The sequence below is a fragment of the Antechinus flavipes genome, chromosome 2 (genome assembly GCF_016432865.1).
Source record: "Antechinus flavipes isolate AdamAnt ecotype Samford, QLD, Australia chromosome 2, AdamAnt_v2, whole genome shotgun sequence".
Classification (NCBI taxonomy): Eukaryota; Metazoa; Chordata; class Mammalia; order Dasyuromorphia; family Dasyuridae; genus Antechinus; species Antechinus flavipes.
The window spans coordinates 439,558,332-439,585,957 of record NC_067399.1 but is presented as its reverse complement, the minus strand read 5'-3'; the positions used below and the strand labels follow the sequence as shown (position 1 = coordinate 439,585,957).

The window sequence follows — 27,626 nt, the reverse complement described above, 5'->3', positions numbered from 1 at the left end:
AAATATGAATATACAAGATGTATACAGTATAAAAGGAAAGTAATCTCAGAGAGAAAGCACTAGTACATATGGATGGGGGGGCGGAGAAAAGAGAGAGACAGACACAACCAGATACACAGAAACAGAGAGACAAAGAGACAGAGAGAGACTGAGACAGAGAGATAGACACAAACACGAGGGAAAGAGGAGAAAGACAGACAGAACAGAGACAGAGAGAGAGAAACAGAGAGACAGACAGAGAGAGAGGGATTTGAACTAAAGCTTGAGGAGATAGTTAATGAAAATGAGCAGAGTAGGGAAATGCAGCATCATGAACAAGAACAGCAAGAAGAGCAGTGTTAATGAATTGTTGAGCAGATGAAGAGGGGTAAAAAGACTAGAAAGGTAGGTTGTGAAGGGCTTTAAAAGTCAAACAGGATTTTATATTTTATACTGGAGATATAGGAAGCCACTGAAGCTTATTGTATGGGCAGTGGGGTGGGGGTTAAGTGATGACCTGTGATTTAGAAAAATTCTCTTGACATCTGAGTGGAGGATGGGAATGAGATGAGACTCGAAGTAGGAAGACCAACTAATGTTGGCATGAGATGATGAAGGTCTGTATTCATGTGATAGCTATATAAATGGAGAGAGGGCGTTTCCTATGCCTGTGAAATCACAAGTTCAATCTCTATCTCTTTCCCAAGATAAATAGAATATTTATTAAATGCTTACTATCTAGGCTCATTGCTCAGTATATGGGGATTCAATTACAAGTCAAAAAGAAAGGCAATTTCTACCCTCAAGGAGCTTACACAACAGAAGATGATACATAAGAGGGGTAATGAAGTACCATGTGGGAGCACAATGGAAAAATGGAATCAGGAGTCATGAGCTGAGCTTTGAAGTTTGAGGTTTGAAGTGAAAATGAGTTGGGTTGGGACTTTCTCAAATAGAGATTCCAGGACAAACTCACCAATGAGAAGAGGAGGGCACAGAGGACACTGTCATCATGAGAACTTCCACTGAAGTGGAAGTTGAGAAGCATTCTAGGAGATTTTTGGCTGAGGTGGCTTGTCCTCTATATGGAGAATTCTCTGACCCATTACCTCAGAGCAAGGACAACCACAACTCCCACACAAGTCCTAAGAGTAACCTGAAAGATTGGACTGTCTCTTCCCTAATTCTATCAGCTTCAGCCCTGACCAATTATGTTTTTTTCCACTGTTAGCTGTCATCAAGGAATATCCACTTCCTATTTAACCACTTAATGTCAATGAGCATTTTTATTCTTATTCATTCATGTGCAACTCTTCATGACCTCATGGAACCAGATCTTTCTATTCTCCATTGTCTCTCAAGTCTTTAAAATTCATGTTCATTGCTTCCAAGATCTCTCTATATATCTCATTCTCTGTCATCCCCTTCTCTTTTTGTCTTCAATCTTTCTCAACATCAGAATATTTTACAATGAATCCTGTCTTCTCATCATGTGGTCAAAATACTTAAGCTTCACCTTCAGTTTTTGTCCTTCCAATAAGCGATCTGAATTAATTTCTTTAAGTATTGACCGACTTGTTCTCTTTTCTGTCCAAGGCAATTTCTTAGATTTTTTTAAATTTCTTTTTTTATTTTAATAGTATTTTATTTTTCCAAATACATGCAAAGATAGTTTTCAACATTTACTTTTGCAAAACCTTGTGTTCTCTCCCCACTCCTTCTCTCCAAGAGAGTAAGCAATATAAGTTAAACATGTTCAATTCTTCTAGTACTATTTCCATATTTATCATGCTGCACAAGAAAAATCACATCAAAGGGGGGAAAAATACAAGAAAAAAATCAAGCAAACAGCAACAGCAAAAGATAAAAATACTAAGCTTTGATCCATATTCAGTCTCCATAGTTCTCTCTCTGGATGCGTCTATTTTCCATCACAAGTCTATTGGAATTGCCTTGAATCAATTCATTGTTGAAAAGAACCAAGTCCATCACAATTGATTATCACATAATATAATCTTAGTTTTTTAATGTCAAGCTTCAATTCTGTGTTTATACTTGTCTCCTTCACCTCCATCAAGAGACTTGTTCATTCTTCACTTTCTGCCACCATAGTGCTATCATCTGCATATCTGAGATTGCCGATATTTCTCCAAGCAATCTTAATTTTGGCTTTTGATTTGTCTACCCTAGCATTTTGAAAAATGTACTTTGCATGTAAATTATATAAGTAAGATAACAATAAACAATCTTGTACTCTTTTCTACATCTAAACCAATCAATTGCTCCATATTCAGTTTTAAGTATTGCTTCTTGACACAAATTTGTTTCTTCAGAAACAAATAAGATAATTTGATACTCTCATCTCTTTGACAACTTGCTACATTTTGTTGTGATATACACAGTAAAAGACTTTAATATAATCAATGAAGCAGAGGTAGATCTTTTTCTGGAATTCCTTTGCTTTCTCCATAATCCAGTAAGTATTGGCAATTTGATCTCTAGTTTTTCAGCCTCTTCAAAAACCAGCCTGAACTTCTAATAATTCTCATATTGCATATTGCAGTTCACATATTGCAGTAGCCTAACTTATATGCAGAATCTTGAGCACAATTTTGCTGGCATGTGAAATGAGCCCAATTGTTCAGTAATTTGAACATTTTTTTGACTCTGCCCTTCTTTAGGACTGAGCTATAAAGTGATTTTTTTTTCCCAATCCAATGGCTACTGTTGAGTTTTCCAAAATTGCTGGCATAATGAATGTAGTATTTTAATAGCATCTTCTTTTAGGATTTTAATAGCTCAGCTGGAATTCCATTACTTTCACTCGTCTTATTGTTAGTAATGCTTCCTAAGACCCAGTTGATTTCAATCTCCAGGGTATTTGGCTTTACATTAGTATCATACTATCGTAGTTATCAACGATATTAAGAAATTTCTTGTATAGTACTTCTGGATATTCTTGCCACTTCTTTTTAGACTCTTCTGTTTCCCTTAATTCCTACTGTGCCTGTCTTTTATCTTGTTCATTTTTGCATGAAACATTCCCTTGGTATTTCTAATTTTCTTGAAGAGATATTTTCTTTCCCATTCTATTATTTTCTTCTTCTTCTTCTTCTTCTTCTTTTGTATAGCTCATTTAAGAAAACCTTCTTTATCTTTGCTGGTTTCTGAATTCTGTGTTCAATTAGTATCTTTCCCTTTCTCTTTTCTCTTTCTCTTTCCTTCCTTCCTCAGCCAGAGCGTATGTGAAGTTAAGAAAAGATTAGCACCTCTCATTTGAGGGCTCACTGAGCCCCTTTCTGGGCTGCTTATCCATCTTTGTTGTCCAACTTGTCACCCAACTATCACTTAACACTCCAAGAAGCTGTAGCATCTGCAATACCCACATTCTGGTATTCTGTCACAGCAGACAGACAAAATCTAGTTATAGGTAACTGCCAGGCCACTTTTGAAACTAGTGAGTAAATTAGAGGGATGTCTATCTCAAGCATATAAAGACTTCTTTCTGACAGAATGGACAGATAAGAATTTATTCCAATAGCCATGAAGGTAGCTGAATCAGGCTCTGTGAAGTGCTAAGAGCTTGGCCAGATATCACAGATGCCAAGATCATCTGTTGAATCCCAGACCATCACCAGTTGTCCTGGCCTTGTCTTACCACTGGACTTTGAAGAGAGAATGAAGCCGATGACTTTGTGCAACTCTGCCTCACTTGAATCCATTAAAGCATTTAACACACAAGTCAAGACATCACTCCATGACATCATTGGTGCTCTTTGAAAACAAAAAACAAACAACACATTTGTAAAGTTTTATCAGATAGTCATTTTTCTCTCTTGCTCTTATTCTTTTTTCCCCCTGAAGAAAGCAACTCTTTATTTATCTTTATTAATTGTTTTATTTTTTCCTGATTGTACATTTATATTAACTTCTTAAAATACACATTTCCTTATGAATCATTGTAAAGGGTGAAACTATGAAAAAGTGTACTTGAATCAGACAAGCAAGTACTTAAGGCTAATTACCAATTTGATATGAGACAATGACTCTATTAGCATATGTTTGGATAAATGGCTCTTCTCACTGTTTGGTGCTGGTTCAATGTTTGATGTTAAGATAATCATAGACAAGGATTAGAGGGTGGGGTGAGAATATAAAGATTTTAAAAAGATGACAAAGTAAGCAAATATGTCTTGTTTATGTACTCTCAATTTTTGTATATTAATATATCAATAAAACAAAGAGATAGTGAAGTAAATAGAACACCAGGAAGACCAGAGAGCAAATTCAATCTCTAACACTAATTGTGGGGCCTTGTACAATTAAATTTATCCATGGTTTTCATCAGTTCCCTCATCTGTAAAATTAGGATTATAATAGCATCTATGTTCCAGGGTTGTTATGAGGTTCAAGTGAGATAATAATTATAAAGTGCTTAACACAGTGGAGAGATCCAGAAAGTGGTGAAAGAAAGGGACCAAATAGGTTAACTGCTTGGGGGAGAGGGTTTGCTTGTATCTCTACAGATGGAGGAGTCAGATGGGTGCCAATGAGTCATATTCGCCTTGTTCATCAGAGAGAGGCAGAGCAGACCCTTGAAACAAAGAAGACCCAAGAAACATTGGTTCCATTGCTGATTGTGCCCACCACTGAAAGAGCCTGGCAGTTATGGCAATTGACTCATGGACATCAAAAATTGTTAATAAGACTGATGCAGGACTTCAAAACCCTCAGGAATCATTGGATTCTCTGAGACATGATAAGATTGTTGCAAGACTTCAAAATCTACAGGAATCATTGGATTTCCTAACACATAAAAAGACTGTTGCAGAACTTCAAAAACTTGGAGGGATCATTGGATTTCCTGACACATGAAGTAATAGACAATAGATTAGTTTTGGACTATCTCTTGGCTGCTGAAGGAGGCACATGTGTGATTGTTGTTTACATAGCCTCCTTCTAGGACTTCTGGAAATCTTTTACAATACCATGTTGATTCATATTGTTTGTTATATCACTACTTGCATGTACAATTCATATTTGTTACACCATATTGAGCCTGCATATTGAGTGGGGAGAGTCATCACTGCTAGCCTATGCTTTATTGCTATGTGTTTGTGTAATACCTCCTATGCCGATGGGTTTATGTATACCTGTTTCTAGTAAGACCCTTCAGCCCAGAAACCCACTAAAAATATCTAGCTTGACTCCCCACTTCCCTTTGGTGTTTTTCATCTCTCTTCCTGAGAATCAGGGTGGGAATATGATCACCTCCTTTTTGGTGTTTTCACTTCCTTTTCTGAGAAGTCAGAGGGAGCATGACCACCTATGTTCTAAAACAAAAGAAAGCAGGAGATGTAGAGGGCTGAAACTCCAAAAAGGTATGCTTGAATCATACAACCTGAGCACTTAAGGCTAATTACCTATTTGATGTAAGATAATGACTCTATTAGCATATATTTGGATAATGGCTCTCCTCACTATTAGTGCTTGCTGAATGTTTGGTGTTAAGATAATCATAGGCAAGGATTAGAGGGCAGGAAGAAAAGCCAGAGTCATTTGGCTACAGGACAAGGAGGAGAGAAGTTGGTGACTCCAGAATCCAGGATACATCTTTGGCAAACCTCATGGCAACTTGCCTGCCTTCTTCACTTCCCCCCCTAAAGATCAAGGTCCTTAATTCATCCTGACTCTGGCTGACCCCGAAGCCCTCTAGGGAGCTAGCCCATATTCTATAGGCAGGCATTTTTCAGGTGAAGAAATAAAAAGTATGTATAGTTATATGAAAAAAAAAATGCTCTAAATCAAATGCAAATTAAAATACCTTTGAGACACCATGTCACATCTATCAGATTGGCTAATATGACAAAAAAAGAAAATGACAAATGCTAGAGGGGTTGTGGGAAAATTGGCACACTAATGCACTATATAATGCACAAAATATATAGATTTTTGAATTGATTCACTCAAAATGGAGAACAATTTGGAATTGTTCCCAAACAGGGAGTCAAGGAAGGGAAGTTGAAGATTTGGAACTCAAAAAAATTTTTAAATGAATGTTAAAAATCATTTTTACGTGTGATTGGGGAAAAAAAGAAATATTATTTAAAAACAAAAACAAAAAATGGAAATACTTTTCCTTTCAGATATTTCTGAAATGAAAGGTTTTTAGTGACAAAGAAACAAAACATTGGTGGTCTCAGCCTTTAGCATTTCACTATTGTTTTATCAAATTAAATTGATCTTGAGAGTTGATTTTCTAGTTCTTTTTGAAGATTAATTAAGCAGATTTAATCTATTATAGTTTTTCACTTCTTTGCCATCTCTTTGAATCTCTCTTATAGTTTGAGGATACTCTGGTTCTGGAAAGACAGTAGTAATTGTTTCATCTTATAGCAGCAAGGACTGAGCTAATTCTGCTGCTACTACCTAATTGGATTCTCTGGGTAATTGATGTTAGGCATAAAAGGCTAAGCATTTCTCATCACTGAAATTACCATTAAGAACACAGCAAAAAGATTCCCTACAGCAAAGTCCCCTGCCACTCTTGCTATGGTAGTAGTCATTTGGGTCATCAGATTTGGCTAAGAGCAGCAGGAGGAGATACCATTGCAGATGGTTAGAATTTTGGTGCTGGCTGAGCTGAAGCTTTCACTGAGGATGCATGGCTGGCTGGGAGGACCAACCAGGAGATCTGACTCCTGCTTTCTTGGGGCATCTCAGCTCCTAGTGATAGAGATTCCAAAGGAATAGAGAGGCTGATAGCAATTCCCTTGAGTGGCTGCCTCCAATGCCAAGTTGTTTTCTAGAACTATTGAACCAATTCATAGATCCACTAATTTTATGCAGTTACCTCAGATAGGTATCATCTTAACTCAGTACCTTATCACTTCTACCCTAGATTAATCCACAGCCTCTTGATTGGCTTTCCTGACTAAATCTCTAATCATTCCAATCCATCCTTTCCATTGCTGCCAAAGTCATTTTTCTTAGGTACAGATCTGACTGTGATTTCTCTGTTGCCTCTAGGAATTTAAAAAAATCCTCTTTTTAATCTTTAAATCCTTTCACAAACATAATCTGAACTCATCTTTCCAAAATTATCAGGTATTACTACTCCTTCTGCACTCTGAAATCTAGTCAAACTGACCTTCTCTCTATTGTTCACATGCCAATCTCAGTTACTTGTTTCTGTGTTTTCATCTCCTCATCTCTATCTCATAAAAATTTCTCCCATCCACTGATACATTGTTGATGGAATTGTGAACAAATCTAACTGTTCTGGAGAGCAATTTGGAATGATACTCAAAAAGTTATCAGACTGTGCATACCCTTTGACCCAGCAGTGTTATTACTGGGCTTATATCCCAAAGAGATCTTAAAAAGGGAAAGGGACCTGCAGGTGTAAAAATGTTTGTGGCAGCCCTCTGTGTAGTAGCAAGAAACTGGAAACTGAGTGGATGCCTATTAATTGGAGAATGGCTGAATAAATTGTGGTATATGAATGTTATGGAATATTCTTGTTCTGTAAGACATGACCAGCAGGATGATTTCAGAGAGGCCTGGACAGACTTACAGGAACTGACGCTGAGTGAAGTGAGCAGAACCAGGAGATCATTATACATTTCTTTTTTTTTTTTTTAATTTAAATTGTATTTTATTTAATAATAACTTTATATTGACAGAATCCATGCCAGGGTAATTTTTTACAACATTATCCCTTGCACTCGCTTATGTTTCGATTTTTTCCCTCCCTCCCTCCACCCCCTCCCCAAGATGGCAATCAGTCCTATATATGTTAGATATGTTGCAGTATATCCTAGATACAATACATATTTGCAGAACTGAACAGTTCTCTTGTTGCACAGGGAGAATTGGATTCAGAAGGTAAAAATAACTCGGGAAGAAAATCAAAAATGCAAATAGTTCACATTCGTTTCCCAGTGTTCCTTCTTTGGGTGTAGCTGTTTCTGTCCATCATTTATCCCATTGAAACTCAGTTAGGTCTCTTTGTCGTAGAAATCCACTTCCATCAGAATACATCCTCATACAATATCGTTGTCGAAGTGTATAATGATCTCCTGGTTCTGCTCATTTCACTTAGCATCAGTCCATGTAGGTCTCTCCAAGCCTCTCTGTATTCATCCTGCTGGTCATTCCTTACAGAGCAATAATATTCCATAACATTCATATACCACAATTTACCCAGCCATTCCTCAATTAATGGGCATCCATTCATTTTCCAGTTTCTAGCCACTACAAACAGGGCTGCTACGATCATTATACATTTCAACAACAATACAATGATGATCAATTCTGATGGAAGTGTCCCTCTTCAACAATGAGATGAACCAAATCAATTCCACTTGTTCAGTAATGAAGAGAACTAGCTACACCCAGCAAAAGAACTCTGGGAAATAAGTGTGGACCACAACATAGTATTTCTACTCCTTTTGTTAGTGCCTGCTTGCATTTTTGTTTTCCTTCTCTTTCCTTATTTTTACCTTATTTCTAAATCTGATTTTTCTTGTGCAGCAAGATTATTGTATTAATATGTATACACATATTGTATTTAACATATACTGTAACAGGGGCAGCTAGGTGGCGCAGTGGATAGAGCACCAGCTCTGAAGTCAGGAGGACCCGAGTTCAAATCTGCTCTCAGACACTGTCTAGCTGTGTGACCCTGGGCAAGTCACTTAACCCCAATTGCCTCAGCAAAAAAAAAAAAAACATATACTGTAACATATCTAACATGTATGGGACTACCTGCCATCTAAGGGAGGGGGTGGAGGGAAGGAGGGGATAATTTGGAACAGAAGTTTTTGCAAGGGTCAATGCTGAAAAATTACCCATGCATATGTCTTGTAAATAAAAAGCTAAAAAAAAAAAATTTTCCCATTCTGTAAGACACTTAAGCACCACCTTCTACATAATATTTTTCCTGATCTTCCCAATTGCTAGTTCCCTTCCTCTCAAACTATATTTTATTTAATTACTTTGTATTTATTCACTTCATATTTATTTGGTATATATTTTAATATGTACTTATTGTCTTCTTCACTAGAAAGTAAGCCTCTTGGGAGAAGGTCCATTTCATTGTCTATATTTGTATCCCTAATACTTAGCATCTGGCACATGGATGGTTCTTAATTAGCATTCCTTCATTGATGGATCAATGGTTGATTTTTATCTTTTGACAATCTTACAGTAATGAGGTAAAATTTCCAAGTTTTTATGATATGCATTATAAATGATTTGGATCATTCGTTCATGTGAGTTGTTGATAGCTTCCATTTCTTTATTTGAAAACCACTTAAAAATGAAGATGAATTTAGAGATGAACATAGGGATAAGATAAGGAATGACAATGGGATTGGGTCTGTGAAGAGGGCAAGAATAGCAAAAAAAAAAAAAATGAGGATAGGAGTGGGGATTCGAGATGGGAATAATAATTTCTACCAGTGACTTTTAAAAGATAGTGGAGAATTGATAAATGGTCAAAGGATATGAACAGACAATTCTCAGATGAAGAAATTGAAACTATTTCTAACCATATGAAAAGATGCTCCAAGTCATTATTAATCAGAGAAATGCAAATTAAAACAACCTTGAGATACCACTATACACCTTTTAGACTGGCTAGAATGACAGAGAAAGATAATGCGGAATGTTGGAGGGGACGTGGGAAAACAGAGACATTAATACATTGTTGGTGCAATTGTGAATACATCCAGCCATTCTGGAGAGCAATTTGGAACTATGCTCAAAAAGTTATCAAACTGTGCATACCCTTTGATCCAGCAGTGTTACTACTGGGCTTATATCCCAAAGAGATACTAAAGAAGGGAAAGGGACCTGTATGTGCTAGAATGTTTGTGGCAGCCCTCTTTTAGTGGCCAGAAACTGGAAACTGAGTATATGCCCATCAATTGGAGAATGGCTGAATAAATTGTGGTATATGAATATTATGGAATATTATTGTTCGGTAAGAAATGATCAGCAGGATGATTTCAGAAAGGTCTGGAGAGACTTACACGAACTGATGCTGAGTGAAAAGAGCAGGGCCAGGAGATCATTATAAACTTCAACAACAATACTATATGATGATCAATTCTGATGGACCTGGCCATCCTCAGCAATGAGATGAACCAAATCAGTTCCAATGGAGCAGTAATGAACTGAACCAGCTACAACTAGCGAAAGAACCCTGGGAGATGACTAAGAACCATTACATTGAATTCCCAACCCCTATATTTTTGCCTGCCTGCATTTTTTATTTCCTTCATGGGCTAATTGTACACTATTTCAGAGTCTGATTCTTTTTGTACAGCAAAATAACGGTTTGGACCTGTATATTTATTTTGTATTTAATTTATACTTTAATATATTTAATATGTATTGGTCATCCTGCTATCTAGGGGAGGGGATGGGAAGAAGGAGGGGAAAAATTGGAACAAAAGATTTGGCAATTGTCAATGCTGTAAAATTACCCATGCATATAACTTGTAAATAAAAAGATATTAAAAAATTTTTAAATAAATAAAAATAAAAGATAGTGAAGAAAGTGAGGAGTACTATATCACAAAATTAGAGAATGGCAAATATCAGGGCACTAGATCCCTAAAGTCGGGATGACCTGAGTTCAAATGTGACCTCAGACACTTAACACTTCCTGGCTGTGTGACTCTGGGCAAATCACTTAACCCCAATTGCCTCCGCAAAAAATAAATAAATAAATAAATAAAAAGAGAGAGAGAGAGAGAGAATGGCAAATATCACGTGATTTTTTTTTTAAAGGGGAGAGAATGGAGTTTGCAGACTATAAACCAGTGAACTTGATTTTGATTACTAGCAAAAATCTAGAATTAAAGTGATAAGTAGGGAACATAGAAAAGGAACCTGTGATCCAAAAAAAATTAGTTTGGCTTGGGATGATCATAGGATTGTAAATCACAGATAGCTAGATAGTACATTAGATAGAGAATTGGACTCATAAAGACTCAAGTTCACATTTGTCCTGTCTCTAAGGGAGGAAGGGGGAAAGAGGATGGAGAAAGGGAGAAAAATCTGGAACACATGGTTTTGCAAGAGTGAATGTTGAAAACTATCTTTGCATGTATTCTGAAAAATAAAAAGCTATATTATTAAAAGAAAAGAAAAAAGCAGTCCAGCTAGGAACCAAGATGGAGCAAAGTTCTATGCTAATCATCAGTGGGTCCATGAGAGGCCACTATTCTGTTTTCTTGTAAGAAATGGGAAAATCACTCTTAAAATAAAATAAAATAACTTGCTTTCTTTCTGGCCAATAAAATTTTACCTCAGTGGATCAGAAAGAAAAAAAAAAGAAGAGTATAAAAGCTGACATAGAAGCTTAACATAAGAAAATCTAAGATCTTAGCAACTGATCTCATCACTTCCTGGCAAATAAAGAGAAGAAATGGAAGCAATGTCAGATTGTATACCTTGGACTCAAAGATTACTGCAAATGTGGCTGCAGCCATGAACTGGAAGGAAAGCTGTGGCAAATCTTAACAATATACTAAAAAGAAGAGACATCTCCTGGTTGACAAAGGTTTATATAATCAAAGCTATGGTTTTTCCAATAGTAATATATGTCTGTGAGAGTTAGACTATAAGGAAAATTGAGCTAAAGAATCAGCATTTTTTGCTGTGTAAAAATTATCCTGGCATGGATTCTGTCAATACAAAGTTATTATTAAATAAAATTAAATTAAAAAAAAATAAAATAAAAAAATAAAGAATCAGCATTTTTAAATTATGGTGATAGAGAAGAATTTTGAGAGTTCCTTGGACAGTAAGGAGACTGAATCAGTCAATATTCAAAGAAGTTAATTCAGGCTATTCACTGGAAGGTCAAATACTAAAGCTAAAGTTTAAATACCAACCACATGATAAGAAGATGAGACTCATTGGAAAATATCCTGATGCTGGAAAAGATTGAAAGCCAAAGGAAAAGGGGAAGGTACAGGATGAAATGGATAAATACTGTCATGGTAACAATGAACATGAATTTGGACAGACTTTGAGAGATAGTGGAGGATAGAAGGGCTTGGTGTACTATGATCCATGGAGTCATGAAAAGTCAGATAAGGCTGAACAACTAAATAATAACAACAAACACCATTTGTAATGGAGGTTTTGTTTTTTTTTTTCTTCTCAATTGGTGTGGAGGAAGTGGGAAGGAAAGGAGAACTTTTATTGATTAAAAAAATTTTTTTTAAACACAGAGAAACCAACAGAAGGCTAAAAGAAACACATAGACAACTTTGAAAATTCCATGTTAAATTTATTTTTTACTTAAAAAGAAAAACAAGTCACAGAGAATCACAAAGAGTATCACAGATTCATTTACAATCCTCATTTTCCATTCCATTTTGTAAATGAAAATGCTTTTTTTATATGATGTTTGTTAAGTTGAGAATTTAAAACATTAAAAAGAAAAACAGAAACTCTGAATATGAGAAATTCAGAAAATATGGAAGAATTATATGAATTGATTTGGCAGAACCAGTAGAATAATAAATACCAATTATCACAGTAATATAAATGATAAAAATGACTAAAACAAAGCTGAAAACTATGTAAATATAATGACCCATCCTGACCCCTAGAACAAAGAAAAGAAACAAACAACCTTCCTCTTTTCATTGGACAGGAGAACTGAGGATGTGGAATGCTGCAAACCATGGTAGACATGGTTGCTTTGCAAACTGATTTAATTGCTTTTCTTTGTCACATGTTTTTCATAGCAACTCTATCTTCTGTCTTGGTGCATTTGCACTGGAATTCTCCTTATGCACCCTCCTCACTTTTCTCTCCTAATTTCCCTGATTTCCTTTAAGATTCAGTTCAATGATGCTAAGTGAAATGAATAGAACCAAGAAAACATTGTACACAGCAACAAAAAGATTATCTGATTATCATCTATGATGGATTTGGATCTTTTCAACAGTAAGATAAATCAGGTCAGTTCCAATGCACTTGTGATGGAGAGAGGCATCTGCATCCAGAAAGAGGATTATAGAGACTATGGTCACAACTTTTTTGTTGTTGTTTGTTTGCTTTTTGTTTTCTTTCTCATCTTTTTTTCCTTTGTGATCTGATTTTTCTTGTGCAGTATGACAAATATGGCAATATGTATAGAAGAATTGTATATCTTTAACGTATATTGAATTACTTGCTAACTAGGAGAAGGAGTGGGAGAATGGGAGGGAGAAAAACTTGGAACACAAAGTTTTGCAAGAATGAATGTTAAAATTTATCTTTGCATACATAAATTGAAAAATAAAAGATTCAGTTCAAAGCCTACTTTTGTGTTTTTCTAATGATACCATTTTGAGCCCCTACTGCAGTATGTTCTCCTCAATGTCAAACACCAATGAGTAAAGTTCCTGTGTAATTTTTCATTAATATCTCCTTGGTATCATAAATAGTAGGGACTAGCACTCTTTTATCAGTTTAGTCCATTGTTAATTTCTTGACATCATAGATAACCACTTAATGTTAATTTGATTCTATAATTGCTGAGCAGATTTAATAAAAACAAAAATACATCAAATCTAAGATATAATCTCTGCTCCATCACCTTGATTCCTGGGGAAAGTGGGTTCAAATTTAAAATTGCTGCTACAAACATTGAACTCATTAAATTCACATTTAAATGCAGCATGGTTAAATGGATGGAGTCCTTCACTTGCTTGCAGGATACAACTTCTCAGCTGTTGGAATTGATCTACTGAAAGACTAAGTAAAATAAATCATTCCAAAGTAACTTGTTCACTCTGGCCCATTGAGCTCAGGTGCCACCAAAGTCTGGTATGAATTTCAATTCCTGAACTTCTAGAAGTTGTTCAGATCCTTTCATAATCACTTGATTGTAGCCAAATCCATTCCATCTTCTATACTCTTTCAGTTAAGCACAGGAAACAATGAAATGAAACACAGAATTGAAAACCAATATCACTTTGTGTTCAAAGTCACACAAAGCCAGTTATAGAGATAAAAATATTAGGCTTCTCAGGATAAGAATGAACATTGGGTCTGAGCATAGTTGTTGAAGATTTGATTTGTGTTAGAAAGAAGTTAGAGATGGAAAGGAGCCAGTATGGTTGACTTGTTTGTTTGTTTGTTTTTCCCCAAAGGAGATGGTTGTGTGGCAGAAGAGACTGGAGTAAGAGAGTGACTTGAAATCAGTAAGAAGAAAGAAATTGTGAAGGAATTGGGAAACTTTGGATTTACAAAAAAAAAAAAAAAAAAAGTGATTGGATAGGAAGAGGAGAAATTTAGAAGAACTTGAGGAAAAATTGAAGGCAATCAACTCAAGAAGGAAGGGTAGGGGAAAAGCTCAACCCGAAGGAGGAAAAGCACTGAGGAAAAGGAATATTAGAGAAGGAAGAGGAGAAAAAGGAGGAGATAATAATTAGCAAGGTAAGGCAAGAAAAGGCAAATTAAGTTTTGGTAAAATGAGGTTAAGAATTTAGTAAGAAAAGGAAAAGGAAGTTGAGTGTGCCTGTTAAATTATTAAGAGGTAATAAAAGAGTGCAGAAATATAAGAGGATGATTTTATACACACACACACATACACACAATCAGCAAGAGTGAAGAGCAGGAGTAATGTTGCAATGATTTGCACTGCTGAATTAAAATCCAGCCTCACTGAGTTCAAATCTGGCCACAGACACGTAACACTTCCTACCCGTGTTTCCCTGATAATAAGACCTATCCCGAAAATAAGCCCTCCCCTTACTGTGTAAGATTCCTCTAAAATAAGCCCTCCCCCGAAAATAAGCCCTATTGAGATTGCTACTGTAGTGAAGGTGATCCCCTGCGCCACACGCTACATTACGGTACCCTCTGTATGCACCGTCCCCGTCCTCCTCCCCCCTCCCCCCCCAGGTGAAACGCACGCAGTGCTCCGAGCTGCATCCAATCAGAGCTGCAGCAGTGAGCGTGTCATCCTGTTCTTTCCCAGTGATTTGCTTGCTGGCGCCATTGAGAGCAGTGCCCGGAGGAGAGCTGAGGCAGGATAACATAAAAACCCGGTATGTAAGCGGGAGTGAGGGGGCATGATGGAGGATAAAAGGGGCATGATGGAGGATAAAAGAAGAATTCAGAGGGCATGATGGAGGATAAAAGAAGAACTCAGCCAGCACTCACCGCGCTAAAGAAAGGAAGAACTTCCTTGCAGAGAGAAGAATAGATCAAGTAATGATTCCTGCAGGAATGACTGCCTATCTCCAGACCCTTGATATTGCAATAAACAAGCCATTCAAGGACCATTTGCGCATGGAAGTCAATGACTACATTGAAAATAGAATGGAAAGAAATCAGCGTGGAAACTTTGTGAAGTACTGTCTGCAAGAAGTTGTGACTTGGGTGAAGAAGTCATGGGATAAAATAACTGACAGTTGTGTCGCCAAGGCACTACAAGCAGGTTACCTGGACAAGACATGTTCATTTAAAGAGAGCTATATTGCTGGACGTGACAGATTGGGTCCACTTCTTCTGAAGGAAATAGAGGCGCAAGACATCCAGAATGGAATTCAGGGTATGGACACTTATGACGATGTTGTTGAAGAAGATCACATGATCATTATTGAATAAAGGTACTTTTTTTTGTTCACATTTACCTGTTTATTAAAATTGCTGTCAATGTTCATTAAAATAAGCCCTCCCCTGAAAATAAGCCCTCTGGCATTTTTCTGTCCAAAAAAATAATAAGACAGTGTCTTATTATCAGGGAAACACGGTAGCTGTGTGACCTTGGGCAAGTCACTTAACCCCAATTACCTGCAAACAAATAAACAAAAACAAAAAAAGCAATGATTTGCACTGAATGTTCTCCATTTGTATTTATGCCATGATCAGCTGACTACTGATTAAAGTGCAAGCTAATTTCCTATTTAGAAAAAAAGTTAAAATGGCTTGAGAAATATCTTTCCAAACTTCAGGTTTTCAAGGACAATGAATTGTTCCTAAAATAAAAAAACAATAGCAACAAAAAGTTTTACATGTGAAAATCAAGAGGAAAAAAGAGAGAGAAGGGAATTATCTTGACTTTTGTCAGAAAGTTGAAGAATAGAAGAATATGATATAGAGAAGGAAGAGAAGAGGGATCATTGAACACTTGTAACTAAGAAGAAAATTTGAAAAGGATAGAGTTGGATTCCTTTAAGGAAGAAGAAAGATTCTTGTCTTCCAAGAAATGGGGATAAGGATCTGCAGAGGCTTCCATGGGATGTCATCCAGTGAGGGTCAGAGAAGAAAGAGAACAGAATAGGTCATTCTTTGCTGAAGGGAACTGAGGAAGCTATGTATTAACTTGACATTAACAACAAAGAAATCTGTTGCTTTTTCAGGGCATGTATCCAAAATTACAGAGAACCTCTCAAGACTTATAAAAATGAGTGACTCCTACATACTCTGGGTGGTTCACATGAACACAAATAGTACTTCCAGAAAGAACCTAGGAGGCATTGCCAAACATTATGCATATAGGGCCAAGAAATTGAAGATGTTAGGGGCAATGGTAGTGTTTTCATGTTTGCTTCCTATTGAAGGCAAGGGATATAGAACAGGAGATCTGATTTAAGAAGGGAATAGTTTGTTATACAGATAGTTTGCAAAAAAAAGGATTTGGATTTCTGAAACACAATTTAAAACAAGAGAGAAAGACTCCTGGCCAGGGATGAAGTATAGCTAGCAAAGGCTGATAAAAATGTCTTATCCTGGTGTCTTGAAAATCTAATAAAAAAAACCTTTTCTGAGCTTTTACAGGGATATTTATTCCTAAGATATGACAGGAACAGAATTATAAAGGTTTCCTCCAACACTTCAAGGGACATACTCCAATACCATCTTCATCTCTGTAGGTTCAAACTTAGCTCATTTTGAACTAAGTAGCCTTGGGTCCTAACAAGTCCAAATGAAAAAAGGAGTGTTCAAGTCAGCTTTCTCTCTCATGACTCCAGAAGGTCATTCCTGAAAGTTACTTCTCAGAATGCTGATGCTAAGCTGGTTACAAAAACCAAAAACTATAACACTGCCACTCTCTCTTCACCTAAAACCTAGAAAATAAATACTGAGATAGATAAAGTATCCATGACTGTAATTACAAGGCTACATAGCCTTGGAGGGGAAAAGGCCCAACTGCTGTCTCCTTATAGTATTGTCTTACTGGATTCTGTCAGTAAAGGAATGAAATAAGCAATTTTCTCCCTGCATTATCATTTTTGATTTAAAGTTCTTTTTATTGCTCTTCATCTGTGTTCTGGTGTTTTAATCCTTCACTGAAAATGATACCAGATCTACAAATTAAGAGATAACTAGCCACTTTGAAAAGAGGAATTTCATTTGGAAGATAAGGCTGAAAGCTAGATTGCAGAATTGAGAAATGAGAGAATAAAGCAAATGAATATAGACCATTTTAGTAGAGCAGGGTTTAATAGAGTAGGGTTTAGTCTGGTATAATAGAGCAATAATCCTCAAAACTATGTACTGGTTTTGAATGGTGGATCAATTGAGTAAATTGGGTGAACAATACACACTAGATAATGAAGGAATTTAGTATTTGATAAATGCAAAGATCCAAGATTTTGACAAAAACTGCTGGGAAAACTGGAAAGCAATTTGGCAGAAACTAATAAAGACTAACATCTCATATCATATACTAAGATAAGGTCAAAATAAGTACACAATTTAGACATAAAAGGTGACATAAAAAAATTAGGAGAGCAAGGAACAGTTTACCTGTCATATTTATAGATAAGGAAAGAACTTATGACCAAACAAGAGACAAAGAGTATTATGAGATGTAAAATGTATAATTTTTATTACATTTAAAGGTTTTTGCAGAAACAAAACAAATGCAACCACGATTAGAATGAAAGCAAAAATCTAGAGAAAACTCTGAGTCAAGACTGATAGATAATTACCACCAAGATCTAGAGAGGGTAATGTATTTGGATAGGGTGTATCTCAAGGAGAAGTTTCTGAGTATTGACAACAGAAAGAAGATCTGGAAATAACAAGGAAAGTTCCCATTCCTTCTCTTGGTCCAGTATCATAAATATATATATATATAAAAGTAGATCTACCCAGTGATGGAGAAGATAAATATGGATGCAGTATATCCTAAAATGATCCAGAAGTGCCAGAAGATAGAAGGAGTATAGGAAGAGCTCTAAAGAGGAAGGAAAGTTTGTGTATGTCTGAACAGGATTTCCAGAGTATATAATGATAGAAGACAGAGATTAATGGATTTGGTATGGGCATGGGGTTGAAAGAATGGGAAATGGTATCAGAGAAAAAGAGTGTGATTTACCTAGGCTTGCTAACCTGTATCATTAGATAAAAAGTTTAAAAGTAGTCATAGGATAGGATAGGAAGGAAGAACTAGAATTTCCACCCTTAAGAGGTAAATTACCCATGCACATGTTTTTGTAAGTAAAAAGCTTTATTAAATTAAAAAAAAATAAAAAGACATGTGGCAACTCAGAATAAATAAAACTTTTCTTGAAACTCAAAAAAAAAAAAAAAAGAGTCCTATAAGTTCTAAGGCAATCCCAATAAACTTTGGATAGATACCATCTGCATCCAGAAAAAGAACTATGGAGATTGAATGTAAATCAATACATGCTGTGTTCATTTCTTTTTTCTGTTTTTTTCCCCTCTGTCATAATTTTTTCCCATTTATTCAGATTTTTCTCTCTCAACATGATTCATAAAGAAATGTATATTTTAAAAAGTTAATATACATGTATAATCAGAAAAAATAAAACTATTTTTAAAGAGTCCTATAAATGGCAAAAGAAAGAATGAGTTCACTTTCAAACACTGGGGAAGAAGAGAGATTGGATCTGGTGCCAGAGGTCCTATTTGTAGATGAGATCAAAGCAGCAAAATGTTTGTTGTTGTACTGGGTTCTAGAGGTAAGAAGCCTGGTTTTTGAGGTCCAAGTGCTGGGTTGCATGCTAGAAGTAAAAAGTGTGGTTTCAAAGGCATTGATCCTATGGAACAGATTAGGCACACAATACACAGAAGTAAATGAACACAATAATCTGATGTTGAATAAATACAAAGATCTAATCTTTGGGGCCAAGAATTCACTATTCAACAAAAATTGCCGGGAAAACAGGAAAGCAAATTGGTGGAAACTAGACAGAGACCAACATTTTATATCATGTGCCAAGATAAAGTTGAAATGGGTACATAATTTAGACATCTTCTCTTTCTATATTTTATGCAAGTAAGATATAAAACCTCCCCTAAGAACTGCTTTGGCTGCATCCCATAAATTTTGATATATTGTCTCATTATTGTCATGCTCTTGGATGAAATTATCAATTGTATCTATGATTTGTTATTTCATCTGCTCATTCTTTAGGATTAGATTATTTAGTTTCCAATTAATTTTTGGCCTATTTTCCCCTGATCCTTTATTACATGTAATTTTTATTGCACATGATTTAAACATAAAGAGTGATATCATAAGCAAATTATGATGCAAGGAATAATTTACCTGTCAGATCTATGGATAAGGGAAGAGTTTGTGACTAAACAAGAGAGATAGAGGATCACTGGAAGTATAATGGATAATTTTGATTACATGAAATTAAAAGTTTTTCACAAACAAAACTAATGCAGGCAAAATTAGAGGGAAAAATAAGAGATCAATAAAGAATTTTAATGATATTTCTTTGATAAAAGTCTCATTTACCAAATATATAAGTAATTGAATAAAATTTATAAAAAGAATAAGAGTCATTCCCTAATTGATAGTTGTCAAAGGATCTGAATAAACAGTTTTCAGAAGGAGAAACCAAAACTATCCATGGTCATATGAAAAAAATGCTCTAAATCAGTATTGATTAGAGAAATACAAATTAAAACATTTCTAAGATAAACACCTCACATCTATCAAACTTACTGACAGAAAAAAAAAAAAAGGACAAATGCTTGAGGAGATGTGGAGAAAGAGAAACACTAATGCATTATTGGTGGAGTTGTGAACAGGTTCAATCTTGCTGGAGAACACTTTGAAACTATGCCCACAGGGCTATAAAACTGTACATACTCTTTGACACAGCAATATGACAACTGGATCTGTATCCCAAAGTGTTCATAGAAAAGAAAAACAGTGTTTATAGCAGCTCTTTTTGTACTGGCAAAGAATTGGACATTTAAGGGATGCTCATCAGTTGTAGAATGGCTGAAAAAGTGGTGGTATATGATTGTATTAGAATACTATTATACTCTAAGAAATGACATAGGAGATGATTTCAGAAAAACTTGGGACAACTTATATGAACTGATGCAAAGTGAGCAGCACCTGAAGAACATACTCAATAACAGCAATATTGTAACAATGTATCAATAACAGCAATAATATAACAGTGATCAACTACAAATGACTTAGTTAAGTCAATTTTCTGGTAGTTACAGATGAAAACAATGATCCAGGATAATTTCAAAGGACCCATGATGAAAAATGCTATTCACCTTCAGAGAAAGAATTGAGGAACTCTGAGTACAAATTTATGTATAATTTTTTCACTTTATTTCTCTTGCTTTTTTGGCAACATGGCTAATATGAGAATATATTTTTGCTTGATTTTACATGTGTAATTAATAGCATATTGCTTGATTCCTCAAAGGGTGTGGGAGGAGCCAAAAGGAGGAAGAAAATTTGGAACTCAAAATTTAAAGAAAAAAACCCAACTGATTCTGGGTTGACTCCAATCTTATAATTACATACAGTACTAGGTTCAGAGTTTGTTAAATTGGCAGATTATGGTTCCATATAAATTTGTTTTTTTGTTTTTTTTATTAATTCAGTTTTAGTTTATTTATAGTTTCAAATTATTTCCCTCTCCTTCCCTCCTTTCCCACCCACTGAAAAGGCAAGAAAAATAAAATCCATTACAAATATATACAAAATAGATTTCCAAATTAGCCATGTTTCAAGAAAAGAGAAATAGAAGAAAATATTCTTCAATTTATAGTCTAAATCCATCAGTTCTCTATCTGAAAGTGGGTAAATATGTTTTATCCTTTAGAATTGTGGTTGATCATCATCTTGATTAGAGTTATTAAATCTTTTAAAGTTGATTATATTATATTGTTGCTACTACATAAATTGTTCTACTGGCTCTGCTCACTTCACTTCACATCTGTTCATACAAGTCTTCCTAGGTTTCTCTGAAACTATCTCCTCATCATTTTCTTCAGCCCAATAGTATTACATTTCATGTAAATTTGAAAATTGCTCTTCAATAGTGACCTCAGAATTTGTATTTGTTCCTGTGCTTTTTAACCTATAATGGACAGAAAGACTGCCTCAGAGTATGGAAAATTCCACATCACATCCCTCTTTTGATACATACAGACAATGTGTAGCAAATCATTTAATTTGTCTCTCTATGTAAATCACTCAATGTCTCTAACCAAAGACTAAAATTAGCTCCATCTATCTTGACAGAAAAAATTTCTCACTTAAAGCTTCCTTAAAAAAATAACAGATCTAGGTCCCTTCTTCCCCTTCTAATCCCAAATCAATGTCTCAGATAAAGATATGAGAGGATTATCATCAAAATCACAGTTGCTGCCAAATTGGGAGGGATAGCTAATGCTAATAAATTCTAATAGAATTCAATAAAATGAAATTTAATAGAAATGAATGAAAAGTCTTACATTTGAGTTTAAAAAATCAACTTCTCAAGTATAAGATGGGCAATCTAATTGAGTTTGAAACTCAGTGAATCAATAGAATTATATGATAATTAAAAAAACTAATTTGATCCTAAACTGTCTCAAAAGAAACATATCTTCTAGTAATAAAGAGGTTCCACAATCCTTAGCTCTGGTCATAATACATTTGGAGTATTGTGTTTAATACCACATTTTAGGAAGGACATTAATAGAGAATTTCCATAAAAGCACAACCAAAATGGTGAAGATCTTCAAGTCAGTATCATATGAGGTTCTGTTGAAGGAATTTAGAGTATTTGGATTATAGAAATGAAGAATCAGGTCAATTGTGATCTTTTCCTTAAAATACTTGAAACACTAACATATAGAAAGACTAAAATGAAGGAAGTAGATTTATTTTCTTCAGTTCCTGGAAACAGAACTAGGGACAATGAGTATGAGTTGCAAAAAGGTAAATTTAAACCTGATAAAAAGAACATTTCGTAGCAATGAGAGTTACCCATAAATAGCATGAGTTGCCCTAGCAGATAATGAGCTCTCTTCCACAGGTAGTCTTCAAACAAAGGTTGGAAGACTACTTTTCAAGTGTGTTGCAGTAAATATGTATTTTTTATAAGAATATAATTTTTAATTTTAGCTGTACCCCAGAAATTTGTTATGTTTTCATTACTATTGTCTTTCCCATTATTAATTGTTTTTATGATTTGTTTTTTGACTTCTTAGGATTTCATTTTTAAGTCTGCACGTAGGTTGCATCTTTTGTTTGTGTTCTCTATATTGAATACTATTTAAATTTCATTATGTTTTGTAAAGGATATGCTTATTTCTCACTTTTTTTACATTTGCAATTTCTTTGCTCCCTAACAAATGGTCTCTTTTTGAAAATATGTCATGTTACTAATATAATATAAATATGCTATCTAGCAGTCCCATCCAGAATTCTTCATCTTTTGTAAATTCTAAATTCCTCAACACTTTGTTCAATTCTATATGTTCCCTTTCTATTAGATTTTTTCAACTCTGGAAGAAGAATATTAAAGTCTCCTACTGTTATTTTGTTACTATATCTTTTAGAAATTCAGTTAATTTTTCCTTTATTAATTTATATGTTATACCAAGAATGGGGATGAGAATTAGGATGGGGATGCAATTGAGGATAAGGTTAAAATTAGGGATGAAGGAAGGCCAGAAGCATTGTGTAACGAGAAAAGCACTGAATATGGAGTCAGGACATCTAGGTTTAAATGCTGCCTTTTCTGCTTACTACATATATGACTTTGGGCAAGTTAATTAATGTCTCTCTAATTTCCTCATCATAAAATGAATGTATTGCAGAAGATGACTTCAAAGATCCCTTCCAGCTCTAAATCTATGACCCACAATAAGAATGAAATGGAGGATAGAAGATGGGGATGGGGATGGGAATGGAGGTAGAGATTGGTATAAAAATACCAATAGACATAGGTATGGAGATGGAAGATAAGGAAAGAGTTATGGGAATAGATTTGGGGATAGGACTAGAATTGGAATTAGGCCTAAGGATAAAGATGAGAATGGAAATCTGAAGAGAGCGAAAAAACCAAATGAAATGCCAATTATAATGGTTTCCAATGAGTGAGAAACAGAAATGAAAGATTAATGGGTATTGGCAGCAACTAGGAGAAAGCCATGGAGAAAGGAGCATGATCTACTGGGCACCTCCTGGGATCAGGGACCCTCCTGAAAGTAACCTATTCCATCTCTTCTTCTCCACTGTCCTTCATTGCCCAACTCCAAGGCTCTACCTGGGCATGACAGCCACTCAGACTCAGGGTCAACTTGGAACACAGCCCCACTTAGTGGGGGCATCTACCTTATGCCCCCAACCAAGGGCCTCAGGCCCCGCCCCCGACCACAAACCCCGCCCCCTCCTTGCTCCCCATCCCCCACCCCTTCGCCCAGGCCCCGCAGTCACTTCCGCCGCTGCGCTGCTGGGGCAGATTAGGGTGAGGATGGCGGCGGAGAAGGAGGCTAGCCAGGAGAGCGCTTTGGGCGCGTACTCGCCGGTGGACTACATGAGCATCACAAGCTTCCCTCGGTTGCCGGAGGATGAGCCGGCTCCTGCCGTCCCGCTGCGCTGCCGCAAGGACGAAGACGCGTTCTTGGGGGACCCAGACACAGGTGAGGGAGGGCCCAGCGGAGCCGGGACTGACCACGACCCACCGCGGCTGACCTGGACCGACTGCAGCACCGCGGGCCCATCTCTGCATCCCGGTCCTATTCATCCTCCCACTATTCGCCCTCCTCTAACCCTCGCTCCCCGAACTGCACCTCTGTCTCTTCCTCTCGGCTTCTCCTTCATCCTCTCTGCTTCCATCCCCATCTCAATCTGTCCTCCATCCCTTATCCGCATCCCCCTCCTTGCCTTCCTCTGATTCAACCCTCCCCATCTCCCTTCCCCTCCTCCTCCCCACATCTCCTCCCATCCCCCTGCTTCCACACTTCTATCATGGATCCAGGGGCAGAAAATTGCAACGGGTTCCTTTTTTTGGGGGGGGGGGAATATTGGCAAGAGAAGTATATTTCTACCACCAGGACAAGCTGAGGAGAGCGCCCAGATTTGTCCCTTTCTCCAGGACGGAGCAGGGCAGGGAAGGAGAGAAGAGACCAGGACTGTAGCAGGAGAAAATAAGATCTGGGGAAATTAGGTCTGGGAAAAATTGACAGCAGGGTGTATGTGGGGGTGGAGGGAGATGGAACTCGGTACCTGGAAGGGAAGGGGAAATTTATTAGGTTTTCTTAGGTCTCCAGCGGCTTACTAGAAAACAGGGGGATGCATTCGATGACCTCTCAAGGTCCTTGGAGTGTTCTCTCTTTTCCGGGTTCTTCAGCATTCAATGGGTAGTCTGGCACCCTCTTCCCCAAACTGTCTCCTATCTTTTTTCATTAGATTAATTATTTTGAATGAAATCAACATAGTTATCTGAGACTTCCCACAGTCATTCCACTATCTAGTACCCTCTTGGGATTCAGAAAGAAATAAGTACCTGAACTTTCCTGTTCCCCCAACACAGCTCTGATTACCAGGCAGATTTCTTCTATTCCCACAAAACTTAAGGAAGTAGGAGATTGGGAAAGCAGAGAGGAGCTCAAGGAAGTTGGAAGGTTTTGTATCTTGGTAGCCCCATCTTTGGTTTTCTACACTTTTCCATATGGCCCAGTTCTCTCCATCTTTCTCCTATTTCCTATGACTCCTTAAAAAGAAGAATCACTTCCTCTCTGTGAGGCATCCTTCCAATAGTAGACCTTCCCTTTGGGATCCACTTTCACCCCCCAAGCACTCAATTGTTCTTCCCATCCTGATCCAGCAAGCCTCATTGGGCCTTTCTGATTCCGTTTCTTCATTCTTAGCCTATCTCTCCATTTTCCCCTGCCCCCAGACTTTTGTGTCCCTCATCTGTTCTGTCCCAGCTTCCCCTTCCTTCAAACCCAAACTTCTGCATCCCAGCCTCCTCTCTCTTAACATCCCAATTCAAGTTTTCTCTTTTTCACCCTTTCCAATTTCATTCTTCCAGTCTCCTATGCTCATCATCCCCTGTTCTCTGTGTGTCCCTGAATCTCTAGCCTGATCTGTCTCAATGTTCCCAGTGCTGGCCTTTCAGGCATCAACTTTGCCGTCCCAGCTACCGCTTTCTCATCCTCTCCATACCAAATCTCTTTGTCACTGTCATCAAGTCCAGGTGACCACAGCCTTCCAATCCTAAATCCCTTGGATCCTTAGATACCTAGTTCACTGTGTCACTGATTGCACAGCTCCTTCTATCTCAACCAAAGTAGACTCTGACCCAAAAGAGAATCTCCAGTTCCAGTCCTCCATTGCCTAGTTTTTAAAATCCTGTCTCACAACACCTCAGGTCCCCAGAATCCTGAGTCTCCAGCTTCCTTTATTTCCATCTATGTCCCTTAAGTCAGAACCTCCTTCTTTGACCCTGCTTCCTTTCCTAAATCTAAAAGTTTGCTCAAATTTATATTTATCCTCTTAGATAGAGGAACTCTTTCAGTCTAAACCTTTCCCAGCAGTAGATATTGGTGTTGTCAAATCTCAAACCAGTCACACCTCTCTCCTATTTCTTATGGCTTATTGGAAGAAGGTCAGAGTGCCAGCCCTGTAAAGGGCTAGGAAATTGTGAGTCAGTTCCTCTCCCCAGGAGTTTTATCCACTTGAATGTGTTGGATTGGAGGAAGAACTTCAAGTGGAAACATAGTCCCTGAAAGTTTAGAGGGTCGGAATGGATTGAAAGCTCATTGTGATGTTGTGGCCCAAGAAAGATAATGTGATTTTAAGCTTCATTAAGAGAAGTAGAGTGACCACCAAGCCTACGAAGGTCATAGTCCCACTATCCCCTATCCTAGTTAGACCATATTTAGGAGACTGTGTTTAGTTCTGGGTGCCTTAATTAAAGTCATTCATAAATTAGAGACCATCCACAAGAGGGCAGCTGGAATAGGTGAAAGAGCTCAATGCTAGTACATCTTTTGAAGGAAGTGGTAATATTTACCCTGGAGGAGAGCAGACTTGAGTAGGTGGAAGGGAGTGGAAGTGGGATCAGACCTGTTTTTCTTAGTCAAAAAGCAAAATTAGGAGCAGTAACAATTGAAAATTGCAGAGAAGCAAATTTAAGATTTAATGTAAAGGAAAAACGTTCTAATAATAGAGCTGTTCACAAGTAAATGGGCTGCCCTGGGAATACTTGTTGGTGATAATGTAGAAAAAATTATTTGTCAGGAAACATTGGACTAGGGTGATTCTGAGGTCTCATTTAACTCTGAGAATCTCTAGTTCTATAAATGACAGAGGAAGAAGGTTTTCAAAGCCAAGCAACCATGTAGGTAGTGCCACAGGACAGATTGAGAAATTCAAGAAATACCAACCTTATCCTGAACAGAAGACAGCTGGTTCCCCTAAAATGCTTTGGTAACTTTAAATAGAATGTTCCTCTTGAATCCTAGGCCTTTAGGAGAGCTTCAGGATGGATACCTAAGTACTAGTGCATATATTTTGCATGATGCTCAACAAATCTAAGTCTCCTGGTCAGAATTAATGAGACATAGATGGCCTAATGTAAAAAACTCTTAAGTTGGATGTAATCCCCAAGTTTTGGAGAATCTACTCAGAGTTTAGAGCTATGACTATAGTCCAAAACCTGTCTCTTTGGTTTTTAGATCCCGAGTTCTCAGGCTTTGTTCCTCAGAGGCCAAAAAAATGCCCCTGCAGGCTAGGGGAAGAAATGGTCTCCATCTTTAGGGGTTTTCTAAAGGAGAGATTTGACCCCACCCTCAATAAGTCCTGACTCCAAGGGGAAAGAAATAATGCCTACATCTAAGAGCATTCCACTCAGACTATCCTGATTCTGAAGAAGAAATATGAATAATTACAGAAAAGAGGATGAGTTTATAAAGTCTTTCAAGGCAGGAAATAGGCTCTGCACTTCTAAAATTCTATAGGACTTTGTATAAGCCTTGTCCTCTCTACTGGTGACTAGTGAATGCTTATCCAGTAAGTGAACAAGAGGCTGATGTCATGCCATTTATCTATCCATATCTTGAATAGATGCAGCACTAGGACCAGGTGGGCACCCTGAGTAAGAGGGGGTAAATTTAAGCAGTCTTTAAGGCTCTCAGAAATGAACTGCATCTTATCCGTATTGACCTAGGCATGGGAACACTGACTTCTTTCATGGATAAATTTAAAGGGATAATTTTACCAAGCCACTAACATTAAATGGCACAGCAATGACAGTCCAAAAAATGATACACTAGATGGAAGGAGGTACAAGCAGAAAATCTTTGTTGAATTCAGATATTTGAATAGCCTTGTATGCTAAACAAAACTATATACGTTTCATCACACTATAGGAAAAAAAAACTCTCTTTAT

The 27,626-nt window shown here is 36.9% G+C and overlaps 1 protein-coding gene across 1 annotated transcript in view; it reads left to right on the top strand.

The window, feature by feature from the left end:
* The first annotated feature begins 23,667 nt into the window (after positions 1–23,667).
* The window catches only part of GGT7 (gamma-glutamyltransferase 7), a 42,294-nt gene continuing 38,335 nt past the window's right edge, over positions 23,668–27,626 (top strand). Inside the window, exon 1 of the mRNA XM_051979165.1 lies at positions 23,668–23,871. Within this exon, the coding sequence (XP_051835125.1) occupies positions 23,703–23,871 (169 nt within the window). The 5' untranslated portion in view covers positions 23,668–23,702. The remainder of the gene's footprint in view (positions 23,872–27,626) is intronic.